Below are 14,447 nucleotides of genomic sequence, written 5' to 3' on the forward strand. Positions count from 1 at the left end.
TTAAATGTAAATTGGAAACAAGTTCAATTCAAATATCAATATATTACATTCATTATGCTAGTTAAAGTAACTATTTAATTTCTATACAAGTTTTTTTGTTTTTCCAATGTTATGTGATTAATTATTTTAATTCTGAAATTTCGCCATCTCTTGCAACCAAACCCATTACATTTAAGAATAAGTTCAAATCTTGATATAACTTATCTCTTCTGTAAGCGGAGCTTTGATCAGGTAAACTCTTCATTTGTTCTGCACAATTAATGGTTCCGAATATTTCATCTCTTACTTCGTCGATGATAATTCTTTGATGATTTAGTTTACCACTCAATGCTAATGATGCTAAGAATTGCCAAATATATGATTGATCGAAATACTGAGTGTTGGACTGCTGTAATTGTCCTGATTGAGAAGTTTCCTTCACCACTGTATCTCTATATTCTTGTGGTGGGAATACTAATGATAATTTAGTCTCTAGTGAAATAAATAGTTTATCATAAATTTCATTCCATGCTTGAATATCTGGAGAAGATAAACTGTTGGTTCTGTTGCAGTCTTGCTTGATGATAGCAGCACGAGAAATCAAAATAGTAATTAAATTCAAACCAAGAGTAGAGGTGGAGATAAATGAAACATTATTGTTTCTGATTAGATGTAATAATAGACCCATGATTTCAATGAAATCAGCACTGCTGGATAAAAATGATACAATAATCTTTAGGAAAACACCTTGGAATAATTCAATTTTTTTCAATTGAGCCTCAGTAGGAGTTGGGTTGGTCTTGAAAGAACTAATAATAATAACATTCAAATGAGATAATTCGTTGAAAAATGTTTGTAATAATTTTAGTTTCGAAGCTTTATCCAAAAAGTTAAAAATACGTGGCATTATCTTCACACCTTTGTCGAAAGATAACATAGAAATAAATGGAGAAACATCATACGCTTCGTCACCAATATGTAATGATTCCCACAAACCGGTGCTATCAGTTTCATTTCCGCTTCTTAATTGAGCTTCTAATTCTAGAACTTCTTCGTAAACAGTTTCAATCAAAGATAAAACAAATTTTCTACCACCGGAACGAGATAAAACAGAAATTTGATCAACTGAAGAAAACGCATAAGACGATCTTCTTCTTGATCTAGATGATTGATTGATACCAACATTGTTTAAAGATTCTGTGACTTCTTCTAATGACTCCGAGGAAGCGTGGGATGACAACTTCGATTCATCTTCTTCATCACTTAGTTTTGGAGATGGAATTTGTAATTGTCTACGTGGAGCTTTGCTGTTTAGAGACGATGAGATTTTACCTAAGACACCTTCACGAGCCGAGTCAGTGTTGTCCTTGTTCTTTTGAGGTCTTTCCTTTGCAACAGTGACAGCTTTCTCTACTTGGTTTTGCATTCTTTGCAATGCGACATCAGCTCTCTTATAACGACCACCTAATCTATGACCAGAATGTTCCAAATAGGCACGAGCGATCAAATCTTTATTGGATTTGCCAGCAACACCGCCAGTTTGAATAATCTTATAGACTTGGAAGTAAAAGTCTTCATTGTAAGGATCTTCGGTAACAATCTGTGACAATTGATAACGTGTGATAAAGTCCTTATCACGAGGAGTCATTAAACCTGCATTTTTCAAGATTTTTTCAACTTTAGCATGTCTTATTTGTAACCTCTTTTGCTCTTCTGAGCTTAAAGGTTCACTTCTTCTAGACATGCGACGAGGACCTTTATCTTTAATGTGAATATAAGATTGATTATTATTGCCATTGGAAGCTATGCTACCATCTTCTCTTTGCAATACTTGGTGGGTTGGCTTTGGAGAAGGAGTAGATAAAGCTTGATCGTTTTCTAACAATTCATTTTGTCCAATATTTTGACCCATTACTTGCTGTTGACGATGTTGGTTTTGATTTTTAAGTTCTAAAGAAGGATCAAATTGTTGGTGATGAAGGTGGTTAGATATTTGATTGTTCATCTGCATTGGCATCGGCATTCCACCTGGAACGGCATGCATTGCGTGCATGTGTTGAGGATTGAATTGTCCTGGGGAATCCATATGAACTGGTGCTTGATTCATTTGAGCCTGTGTCTGTTGTTGGTTTGGAGGAGGTGGTTGATTAAAGATCTGAGGAGGAGGTGGCTGTTGAAACTGATTATTCATGTTTTGAGGATTTTGGAAATTATTTTGGAAATTGTTTTGGTAATTATTTTGGAATTGTTGTTGAGGTTGTTGAGGCTGTTGGTTTGGATAATTTGGCATAAACATTTGCGGTGGTGGGTGTTGTTGTTGCTGTTGCATTTGGATTTGCTGTCTTTCTAATTCTTCCATAGATAAAACTTCATTTTGACCTACTTGAGTCGACATATCCGGTTGGTTAGACCATAACGATTCCATTGGTCTCATATCCATGGTGACATTCATTTGGGCCTGCTGTTGAGGAACAGTGGTGGAAGCTGCAGCAGCATAAGAGCTATGCATCTGAAATTGTTGTTGCTGAGCCTGAGCGCCTTGCATACCAACTGGATCGTTGAAGCCTTGTTGACCTTGAGACTGATTGGTACTAATCATTCCGGAGTTAGCGCTTGAACTTCCATGACCGAAATCAAAATCTGTACCAAAAGCTACATCGTCACCAAAAGTTTCGTCGTTCAAATAGTCATCTTCTTCTCTTTCGTATTCGCCATATCCTTTGTAAGTATCCTCAAAATCCAAAGGAGAATTGTTGTTGTCTTTCTTACCGTGATCATGACGCTGACGGTTGCCTTCGTTGGGCAATTTAGAATTGAACCCAAAAAACGACATGATTTAGAAGCAACAAAAACTTAAAAGATCGATTGTTCTAAATAACGTGCAAAGCCCAATGTATTGTTCTCTGGCTCTTTCAATATTTAAGAGGTATTCGCTATTTCGTATCTCTCGAAGTTAAAACTGAAAAAAGCAAAAAAAAGAAACAACTATCAATTATCCTACAGTTCGTTGAAGGTCTTATCTGTATGATCTATCGCAATGAGACCAATCTAATCTTCACAAATGTTGATTCAAGCTCTTATATATATTTTATTGTCAATTGTTGTTGAATTATAAAAATTGTTGACCACAAAAACAGAAAAAAATCCCAAGAATGTCGTTGCAAGTGACATGCTGGGTAACTAACCAGTAACGACAATGTCCATCACTAACGTTACTAGTATCAGATAGACAGTTCTATAAGAGGTGTCCGGAATTGAGTTCAACGGTTAGACGATACGGATTGTTGATGGCTCTATTTACAGTTTATTTATTTGCACCTACTTAGATATATATGTGTGACTGGAATATGAGGACCGGTGGGGGGAGAAGTGAGTGAGTGAATGCGTCTCATCTAATTCTTCACTCGGCTTTCTGGGCTGCTGGTTTCTTAGCGCCGTACTTTGATCTTGATGTGATGCGGTTCACGACTCCACTCAAGTCTCCAGCGCCTCTCACTAGATGATACTTCACACCTGGCAAGTCTTGACAACGTCCTCCTCTTACGTAAACGATGCTATGTTCTTGGGCATTGTGACCTTCACCGGGGATGTATGCGGAGACGACGTTCCCATTAGTTAGCTTCACTCTCGCAGCTTTACGTTGGGCTGAATTAGGTTTCTTGGGTTTCAATACCATGACTCTGAGTACAACACCTTTTCTAATCGGACAATTCTCCAAATCAGGTGCCATCGAGACCTTCTTGTTTCTAGGAGGTTGTTTAGCACCACGTTTAATCTGGTTCAATGTAGCGTTCAAAATCGTCGACTGATGCAGGAACTTCCTCGACGTGTTGTTAATCGAAATGGGGTTTAAAATCTGCGAGGCACCAAAGGCCCTCAGGGATAGGGCAGACCTTCTAGTGAACCTGCTGAAAAAACTCATGGTATTGTGTGTGTGTGTGTTCGATTGAGTTATGTAACTACACTAAATTACTTAGCTACTGCTTTTAATCCCAGCTAACTATCGATTTATCCTAATACATATTCGACCATATGTTGTGAAACATTCAATTCTGAGCATTTTCAATTGTCGTTGCTGAGTGGGAAAGAGGCCCGCGATGTGCAGTTCGGCGCGGTGTATGGGTGTGCTGTTAGATAGCTATCGAAGGGAGCTCAGATTGCCAAGGAACTTTATTGAATGGAACTTAGTAAGACAGGGGATACTACTGCTTTAGGTTATTTCAGAGCTAAAGTAAGGTTGTGGCCTGTTTTCCTCATCAATTCTAGCATCTGGTGCAGCAAACGCTACTGCCGGGATTAGTGTCACGATCGGGACTGCTAGAAAAAGATAGGAACGTCAGTGGAAACCGTATTCATGGACTGCGATGACCTCTTGTGCTGCCCAGGAAGACAATTGTCCACTTATATACGCTAAACCTTACATCTGCCTCCTGGAAGAGCGTGTTAATACGCAAAGGCGGGTCAGTCGCTCTTTAACTGCCGACCCGGAATTCTTCGTTCACTCATCACCACAGTGATGAGTGAACGAATCTTAGCAATTGTATATAAGTAAACAGTTCCTCAAGAAGGAGTATTGAGTGTGGGGTCATTTCGTAGCTGAGGTTAGGTTGTCGTGGTAAAAGTTAGAGGCACAACAGTGTTGCTGCTTGGTGCTATTGAACTTTTTTTATCTCACAAGTGTAGGTGCAATGGTCGCATCTCAATCCTTTATAAGAATTAAACCGGTAAATTTGGTTAAATTATCAGCTCAGCGCAATGGTAGGGCAGCTACGCATATGAGTTCTGTATCAGAGACTGTTGAAAGTGCAAAAAATGATCAGCACATGCTGCGCATCCCTTTAAAACGGTTTCCTAGCGTGATAGGACATTCTACTAGCAGGATCAGTAGAAGGTTCAATGAGGATACATATTCCATGAGTTTATTGAAGTTACCGTCCATTACGCAGGAGTTGCTTATATCACAGAAGTTGAAAAATGGGGAAGTGCTGGATGATGTGGAATTGAGATCAAGGTCGATTCTGAATCTTTCTGTTTTTGATGGTCATGGAGGTGATCGTGTTTCAAAATTGTTAGCTGAAAAGTTACATGATGAGGTTTCAAATGATTTTATAACAAAGGAGGACTTTTATGAGCTGTTACGAAGATACAAAGACCTAATCAAAGGTCGTTATTGGGAGAATCTCTACAGGACAAGAGATACTTTCTATGAAAAATTCATTAAGAATTGCAACACGAAGGAAGAACAAGTCCTGTTTGGGTTAGATAACCAAGGGTCAAGAATGATATTTGATAAATGGGGAAATATTATAGACAAAATTTCATTATTAACTGAACAGGAAAGACTTAGAATATTTTATGCGTACTTGAAATTTGATTTGGAATCATGTTGTGGGTATGGGAAAACAGGAGATTCTAGTACAATGTCCTTGCAGGATAGAGTTGAAACATTTAAAGGGGGTTCGACTGCTTCTTCAATTTTTATATCTGCATATGGCAATGAACATAATCTGTTTGATGAATCATTTTTCGTTGATCCTAGAAGTTTATTAAAGTTAGTAGTCACACAGGTTGGTGATTCAAAAATACTGTTATGCGATTCAAATGGGATAGCGCATAGTTTAACAAAGATACATAGTGCTTCCTCAAAAAGGGAGTCTAAAAGATTATTATATCAAGATGATATGGAGGTGAATAATGATACGAGTCTTAACAGTGAAGCTGATATTATCGAAGAGGATGCTTTTGGTGATAAAAGATTCTTAAATAATTTTGCAAACACTAGATCATTCGGTGATTTGATAGGTAAACCAGAAGGGCTGTCAAGCGAACCAGATATTTATTCATACTTGATAGGGTCAACCAAAACCATCCCTCATTCAGAAAAATCGAAATTACAATTCGGAGGCGATGAATGCTTTATTACATTAATTTCAGATGGTGTCTCTAATATTCTCAGCGATCAGGAAGTAGTTGATCTAATAACATCAACTGTCAACCTTCGTGGTCTGAAAAAAGCTACGCCCCAATATGTAGCAGATGAAGTTATTAAATTCATATCAGCTTTATCAAATAGAAACTCCGACAACGCAACATGTGTGGTCTTACGTTTACCGAACTGGGGTAATTGGCCCAATATCGATAGATCAGGTGCTGAAAGAGAACTAAAACTTCTAAACGTCCCTTAATTAAAACTATTATATCTATCTAACTACTATCAAATATTCTTCAAACTTTCGATTTACTATTAAGTTATATAATTCCATGTTATTTATCTTATGAATGTTTTATTAATTGTTGTGCTATCAAGTTACTTATCTACACATTTATAATTATCCGAGTAACTGCTATTTACAAGACTTCCTTATCATTTAGTCTCCATCGACTAATATATTGTTACAAATTCAAATATTTCAATGATTTCATTGAAATAAAAGTTATTTGTTTTTGGTTTGACTGTACTTGAATCTCTTTCTTGTCGGAACGAATTCACCTAATTTACAGCCAATCATGTCTTCAACGACTTCAAAAGCAACGTACTCCTTACCATTATGAACTTGAAACTTCAAACCAACAAATTGAGGCAGTATTGTAGCACTTCTAGCATTGGTTCTAATTGGTACACCATTCTTAATAGCTTCTTTAATTGGTAATGGAACAATATTTGGACCTTTCCATGCTGAACGAGCTAATAACCTAATCGTTGGAATCATGGTAAATGTGATGATATATAATACTCGACTGGTTCGTACTAATTCGGAATCAACTTATATTTCCCTCTTATCAAATCTTATAATTACAAGTAGACCATATTCAATATGATGATCCCTTTGTGGGTTGTCTTGAAATATTTCAATTACTAAAATCTGAAATATTGAAAATTTTACTATGAGCGATGAGGTTTGTTATAAAAAACTGAAAGCTCATTGGGATATTTTGATTAAATATGAAAGAATTTGTAAATGGATTGCATAAAGTTGGAACAACATCAATTATTTAGAACTGATTCTAAGAGTAGATACTGTGAAGAAATTGTAAGTATAATTTAAAGATGTTTGCTCTTCGTTTCAATCCGACAGAGGCGGTCACAGATGTGCCAGATCAATTAGAAGGTAAGCCAAAAAAATTGATTCCTTTGAAGAGAAATAAATCTTCCGATGATGAGAAAGAAAGCGATGATGAGGAACCAGATGTTGTTGATTCCAGTTCCAGTGTATTAGAAGAATTGGACTTTCAAGAGGAGGAAAGTAGCGATGAAAGTGCTGAGGAGAGTGAAGTGAACATTCCTGATGCTGATAGAATAGAAAAGAATGCTGAACAGAAAGAAAATAAGCAAGGTGAAGATCAAGAACACATGGACATTGATACAGATGAGGAAAGTTCTACTAAGCACTCTATGGTGTTTTCCAGGTTTCAACAAACTTTGTCCTTGCAAGATAAAATGAAGAAGTCTTCGATGGTTAATGATGATGGCGAAGAAGAAGAAGAAGAAGAAGAGGTTGAGCAACATGACTTAGAGAGTATTCCTCAACCAGCAAGGGTTAGGGACTCCACGATAGAATATTCTAAGACTGGAGAGCACAAGGATACCGCATGGAAATTTACGGAAAAAATCCACTACGATAACAGCATGATTAAGTCCTTTGATGACTACAAAAACCAATTAGATCCAAAACTTCTGAAAAATATTCAAGAAAAATTCTCAACTGAAACGTTCCCAATTCAAACTATTTTACTGGATACTGTTTTACCTTCATTAAATTTTGCTTTGGGAATTACCAAGAAAAATTTAACTAGAAGAGTTGGTGATATTTTAGTTAATGCTTCAACTGGTTCAGGTAAAACTTTAGCTTATTCTATTCCAATTTTACAAGCGCTAATCAAACGTAATGTTAATAAGCTTAGAGCCATCATAATAGTTCCAACGAAACTATTAATTAACCAAGTATTCAATACTTTGAATAGTTTAGCAAGTGGTAGTAGTTTGATTATCAGTACTTCAAGATTAGAGAGTTCGTTGAATGAGGAGCATCAAAAACTTTTAGCAAATGAACCCGACATCGTGGTTGTTACACCTGGTAGGCTGGTTGATCATTTGCAAATGGGATCAATTTCAGTGAAAAACCTAAAATTTTTAGTACTTGACGAAGCTGATAGATTATTAAATCAATCTTTTCAAAATTGGTGCAATGAATTATTGAGTAAAATTAGAACACAGAAGAGTGATATTATGCCTGGTAATATTATCAAGATGGTGTTCAGTGCCACATTGACAACAAATACTGAGAAATTGCATAGCTTACAATTCTACCATCCGAAACTATTTGTTGTAGATTCGGTGAAACTTTACAACATACCTAAGAAACTTCAAGAATTCAATTTTGCAATTCCAACAGCCAAAAGTATTTACAAACCTTTGTTTTTATTACGTCTCTTAGATCAACTTTCAAATGCAAAGGTCTTGGTCTTCGTTAAATCAAACCAGAATTCCTTGAGATTGACATCATTATTGTCTAAACTAATTGAACAAAATCTAGGTAAGAAACATACCATTGAATCAGTCAATTCAAATAATTCAAGAGGTACCAACAGAAAAATTGTGAACGACTTTTCTGACGATAGGTTAAAGAAGGATGTTTGTACCGTATTAATCACAACTGATATTATGTCAAGAGGTATCGATATTAATAACATTACCGATGTAATAAATTACGACTTACCAATATCTTCACAACAATATGTCCATCGTGTAGGAAGAACAGCAAGAGCTGGTACCGAGGGTACCACTTACAACTTACTGGTTGGTAAGGGTGAAAGAAAATTCTGGACTGATCACATAAATGTGGACATTGCCAGAGATGCGGATGGTTATAAACCAAAATATGTTGGACAAGGAGAACACATTGGTACCGAAACAGATAATAAAGATCAAGCAAACGATGCAGACCAACAAAGGCAAAGATTTGAATATACTAACCCACTTCTTGAAATTGCTCAAAAAGATATTAATAATTATAAAGATGCATTATCATCACTACACGAATTGACAAACCAGTGAATGGAGCAGACTAATTTATACACTGTGATATAATTCAATTATCTGCCAAATATATATTAATGGGAAAAACCTGTTATGCAAGCATTAGTATTAATATTAGAGGCTCTCATATAAACATCAAGATACAAGTAGTGTGTTTCTTGTCATTCCATGATTAGACAACTTTTTATTTATAAGGTGTTATGAAACCAACACATATCTATATAGTATATCACTTCCGTAACCACTATCATTATACCAAATATATTGCATGTGCTCACATCTCTCTAACTACTGTAGTGCCTATTGATGCATCTTATATAGAGAGCTTTTATCATCTTTCATAGTGAAAAGTTTTTTATGCCTGTGGTCTTATTGCCTTTTCCGTGTAAGGGAGCAGATGAGATTTAAATGAAAGTTTAAAAGTTGATCTGAAGTTAAAGTGCATATTTAAATAGTTGGCTCAAATGAATTCTTACAGATATACAAATAGATATTTAGACAATATATTATAATATAAGTGTAGTTATAAGTCAAATACTTACAATATTTCACTAATTATAATAGTGCTCTTTTTTAAACTTCAGAAAAGCACTATAAAATATACATAAAATTGATTGGAGATGAATCCAGCAAAATATGTACTGATACCTCCTGATGAACTACATCCTTTAGTTGAGGATAATGATGGTAAGTTTAAAAATAGTTATCCTGATTTTGAGCCGTGGGTGCATACTAGACAAGATGATGAAATAATGTTACATTTTGTCGCTAAGGGCTATTATTCTTCATCTAAAGTCAATTTTGAAAGTATTTCTGCTAGATCTTCAATGCAAGAATCGTTACCAAAACTAGCAGATGAATTGGCTAACCAGTTTTCTGATATCATTAAAATACGAGAATTGGAAATTAATAAGATATCTTCAGAAGCAGAAACTTATAATTCTGACACAAGATTTAGCATTCTCAGTGGACCTGGGTTTAGTTTACCGAGTAGGATGACCTTATCTGATCAACGTAAAGATCAATGGTTAAACGATTTAAGTTCCCCATATGTTTCGTTAACTCAGATGTCAAAATTCCTACCCCATGGGTTAAAAAGAAGAGGTTTATTGGAACAATGTTGTCTGAGAAAAGTTCCAATAATAAAAGCTATTTGGTTGCTTAAATGCTGTTATTCAATGGAGTGGACGCAATTAAAACTAAAGAGTAAAGATAACAAAGATCACAAAGATGATAAAGAGATTAATTCTCAATTATTAAAGGAATGGACTGAGAATTTTATTTATATCTTGGAAAAAATGCTGTTAGATATGGCTAACTATTATAATGATCCCGAGAAGTTAAAAAATTGGAAGAGTGGAATACAATACTATTTAAAATTACTTGGTAATTGTTATAGGCTCGAATTGATAGATAAACAAATATTTCTCTATTGGCTTGTAGAATTTGTCGGAAAAGTCGAAAATCTAGAATATTTTCCTCTAACTTTCCATATATTAACTATATTTTGGCAAGATATTACAACTGTGGCAGAAAATGATGCATTGATGAAACCTTTATTTTTAGTAACAAAGATTACTGACATACTGTTACATAAGTATGTTACAATTTCACAAAGCCGATCAATGATTAGTGATGAAAAATATATTATTAATGATATTAAAAAAAATAATAAAATAAAGGAATCATTCTTACTCATGATCAGAAATCTTATATGTGATTTATTTCAAAACCAGCTGTTAGAGATATTTTTGTTTCCTTCTGCTAAATGGGAAATATATAAGCCATATCTATATGAAATTACTAATTATCTTGGTAATTCAGAGGATATACATAATGAGGCTAAAAAGAAGTTAGAATTGATAAGTTATAGAAATGAATCATTAAAAATTAATAGTACACTAAGATCATCGAATGTCAATGCTGATGAGTTAACTTCTGTTGAGAACAAAAACGTAGATTTACACCACGTAAAATTAAATTGTATTGATACGGTTTTAGCTCAGGCATTAGATGATAATAGCATTGATTTTGATTGGGCATCATACGTAGATAGAGAAATTACCCAGTTATCTCAGGTTGTTCAGCTAGTACTCTGGGCAATTTCCCCATCAAAAAGAAAACATTATGAAGCGCATCAGATAGTTGCTCGTATAATCCTTCTCATTATAAATTCATTAGCAAATCTTCGAGAATATGTGATCGAAGATATCATTTGGTCAGTTGTATTTCAAATCCCAAAATTATCAGATGAGGAAAGAACTTTGTTCATTTCTCTTCCCGATCTTTACAGATTGCTTAACACTCTAGTTAATTATGGTATTGTTAAAGTTCCAACATATATCAGAAAATTAATTAGTTCTGGTATTTTGTATCTAACATCCTCAGACGATAAGTTTTTTCATTGTACTGTGTTAATTAACCTTAAAATATCACCTTTGATGAAAAATCAATATAATATGGTGTTGAGAAATGTCATGGAATATGATAGTCATTACTTTGAAGATTATAATTTTGATACCATAAATAATCAAGTAGAAATATTAAGGCCTGAATTAATGTCTGGTGAATCTTTTGATTATGATACGCTCACTTACAATACAAAAACTCTTTTAGGAGAAAAAATTCTAAGCTCGATTTGTGGTGAAGAATTAATTATGGTCAATAAACAAATTCTTTTGAAAAATTTCGATATCCTTTGCGTGAAGTTAGACACTTTTCATTTATTCTACAAATGGGTCGAATATATCGTATATCATCAATTGATTGATAATACAGAGACACTTGAAATACTATGTGATATACTATTGAGATATTCTAAGTTATTTTCACAATATATTAACGACCATATCTTATTTACCAAGACATTGATACTGATATACACAAAAATTGTAAAGGTTAATGATAATGTAGCCTACTCTGTGTCATCATTAATGCCATTTTGGAAGTTCTTTATGAAGAGTTTCCCATACGCAATAAAATATGATGAAAACTTGAGAAATGAATTAGGAGCTATCTATGAGGAAGAAAAACTTAAAGCTGATAAATTATGTAAAGATAGATTTTTATTAAAATCAATTAATGAAGCATTACACGGAAATATCGCAAATTCTACTGGTTCTACTTTTAATTTCCCAGAGGTTTTTCAAACAAATTTAAGAACATTTTTAAGTGAGAATATTGACAATGCTACCAGAAAGAATTCCAGATATATGATGATGTTATTGATGAATGTGAATAGAAGAGATTACAACAAATTTATTGCAGTGTATCTTAAAAGGAAAACATTTAAAATTGAAGATTTGATATATTTAATATCATATAAATTATTGACATTTGAGCAGATTCAAAATACCTTAACAATGGATTTTGTTCTAACAGTATTGTCGTATAATCATTCAGAATCGTCGAGATATAACGAGCATATTCAATTTTATGCTATCTCCAAAGCTAGTTACATCAGCTCCAATTTCAAATCAATCATACATTCAACGATGAAGAAGATTGATGAACTTTACGAATTTTTCCTAGATATTCTAGTTGAGTTTGGCACATATTCAAAGCACCTGGAAAATACTATCGAAGCTATTGTTCAGTTTTTAAAGGATGAAAAATGCTCTCATTATGACTTAATAATAGATTTGATAAACTATGGCGTCGAGAATAAAGACAAAGATGATACCCAAGAAATTGTTTTGAATGAATCGAATAACCTCTATGAATTTTTAGATTTTACCAATTTATGGATTTTCCAAGGTTACACTAAATATCTTTTACAAAAATATTTATTAGAGTCAAATGATTTTGAGAGAACTAGAGAATTTCTTTTTGAGACTGTTTTGGCAAGTAGATATAGTTGTTTGTGTTCTCGTTTGTTTTGGGCGATTAGTGATCCTGAAATTATGAAAGCGGTCATCACAATTTTCGAGGAAAGATTTTTTAAAAATTGTTTAGATGATTCAGAAGAATATAATGTTATGTGGGAAGTAATAATTGAGATCATTACCTCTTTATCTCAACAACTAAAAGTGAACAATAACAGAACATCAAGTCAAAGTATAGGAGTGGCTAACACAAGATCTCCGTCATTGAACAATATTGATTTTATAAGTAAGAATTACAACACTGATTCGTGGGATTTAAATTCTGAGGATACCGCCGAAGTTTCATCTTTTTCTATCTATATCGAATCATTCGATGCTATCATCTCTCACTTTGCTAAAATGGACAAAGATAAATTGCTGGGAATGCGATGCAAATTAGATTCGTTTTTAAAAATATCGATATTGAACCAAATATCTATTTTCAATTTTGTCACTAAATTAATTAAAAAAAATGAAGTAAAATATTTGAATGATCTTCTAGAAAATATATTTACTTTATTTCATAAGATATCATTTGACTTGAGTTTAGAGTTGATGTTATACGAAATATTATCATCATTAAAATCATATTGTATTTTTTTTGCCACAACCGAGAACAGTAAAAACAAAAACCAAAATTCGCAAAGCAATACCAACAGCGGTAGCAGTAACATTAGTATATCAAAAGCTCCCGATAAGAAAAATAATGCATTCGTGATTCCATCTATATTAATGGAGCTGTCCCCATTCAAAGTGTCCTCATTTACTAGAAAAGAACGTGTAGACGAGATTGACGACAATATCTCATTAGGCATCAATACTGTTGACACCACAAGAGAGAATACAAATAGAAAAAAATCCCCAAATAACTTTTTCTTCTACGACAAAGTTCAAAACACATATCTATGTAAATTCTATGATGAGCCATACCATTGTATAAACAATTACCAAAGTGAAGCAACATCCGACTCATTCAACAACTCCTGTTTGAACCTGAGCTTTTTCGACGCTGTGTATGAAAGAAAGAATCCAAAATAGCACTTTACTTTAATGACATTTGATACTGAAACCGTGACATATCTCGAAGGTTTAATGTGTCAGTGTGGCGCGTCGCATTATCACACCATACGAATTACCCGCCATCCTTATTTTGTTTTTGTGTCTTCTTTTTTCTGTTTCCAAATTATTACAGTGGCAAATATTTAATGGGCGGATAAGTTAACAGACGCATATAACAATGACATCTTTAAAACAATGGACAATGCAAGTATTGATAAAATATTTCAAAGTGCAAGAACTTTCTTTGAATTGTATATTAAAGAGCAGCTTGGTTTCTACTATAAGAGTCACCTAGTTTTAATATTAGAAGCTTACCAGTGTGCTGTTTTAGCTATTGGTCCCGATATTTGTGCCTGTTTGTTTTTATTTTTTGCAACGAGCTAGCTTTTGTTGTAGTGGATAAAGCATATTTGTATATTGGAAGGCCAGGGACTATATATTAGATTATATGTTCTGCAGTATAATTTTTCCTCTCTTCCAAAAATTATAACATCGAGTGGAGAAGAGAA

General features: G+C 34.0%; 6 protein-coding genes across 6 annotated transcripts; 3 read left to right on the top strand and 3 right to left on the bottom strand.

The window, feature by feature from the left end:
- Window positions 1-121: 121 nt before the first annotated feature.
- PAT1 (deadenylation-dependent mRNA-decapping factor PAT1) lies at window positions 122-2,812 on the bottom strand (the record flags this gene model as incomplete). The annotated part of the gene is made up of 1 exon (XM_003688151.1): window positions 122-2,812. One exon carries the CDS (start codon window positions 2,810-2,812, stop codon window positions 122-124), a length of 2,691 nt encoding a protein of 896 aa, XP_003688199.1.
- A 567-nt stretch (window positions 2,813-3,379) lies between these two features.
- On the bottom strand, window positions 3,380-3,901 carry MRPS12 (mitochondrial 37S ribosomal protein uS12m; the record flags this gene model as incomplete). Its single annotated transcript, XM_003688152.1, has 1 exon — window positions 3,380-3,901. The coding sequence occupies one exon, from the start codon at window positions 3,899-3,901 to the stop codon at window positions 3,380-3,382; it is 522 nt and encodes a 173-aa protein (XP_003688200.1).
- A 766-nt stretch (window positions 3,902-4,667) lies between these two features.
- PTC6 (type 2C protein phosphatase PTC6) lies at window positions 4,668-6,164 on the top strand (the record flags this gene model as incomplete). The annotated part of the gene is made up of 1 exon (XM_003688153.1): window positions 4,668-6,164. One exon carries the CDS (start codon window positions 4,668-4,670, stop codon window positions 6,162-6,164), a length of 1,497 nt encoding a protein of 498 aa, XP_003688201.1.
- A 249-nt stretch (window positions 6,165-6,413) lies between these two features.
- Window positions 6,414-6,689, bottom strand: RSM19 (mitochondrial 37S ribosomal protein uS19m; the record flags this gene model as incomplete). Its single annotated transcript, XM_003688154.1, has 1 exon — window positions 6,414-6,689. The coding sequence occupies one exon, from the start codon at window positions 6,687-6,689 to the stop codon at window positions 6,414-6,416; it is 276 nt and encodes a 91-aa protein (XP_003688202.1).
- Window positions 6,690-7,027: 338 nt separating this feature from the next.
- Window positions 7,028-9,034, top strand: DBP6 (putative ATP-dependent RNA helicase DBP6; the record flags this gene model as incomplete). The annotated part of the gene is made up of 1 exon (XM_003688155.1): window positions 7,028-9,034. The coding sequence occupies one exon, from the start codon at window positions 7,028-7,030 to the stop codon at window positions 9,032-9,034; it is 2,007 nt and encodes a 668-aa protein (XP_003688203.1).
- Window positions 9,035-9,636: 602 nt separating this feature from the next.
- On the top strand, window positions 9,637-13,917 carry SRB8 (Srb8p; the record flags this gene model as incomplete). The annotated part of the gene is made up of 1 exon (XM_003688156.1): window positions 9,637-13,917. The coding sequence occupies one exon, from the start codon at window positions 9,637-9,639 to the stop codon at window positions 13,915-13,917; it is 4,281 nt and encodes a 1,426-aa protein (XP_003688204.1).
- Between the last annotated feature and the right edge of the window lie 530 nt (window positions 13,918-14,447).

This window comes from Tetrapisispora phaffii, chromosome 13, assembly GCF_000236905.1.
Source record: "Tetrapisispora phaffii CBS 4417 chromosome 13, complete genome".
NCBI classification, from domain to species: domain Eukaryota; kingdom Fungi; phylum Ascomycota; class Saccharomycetes; order Saccharomycetales; family Saccharomycetaceae; genus Tetrapisispora; species Tetrapisispora phaffii.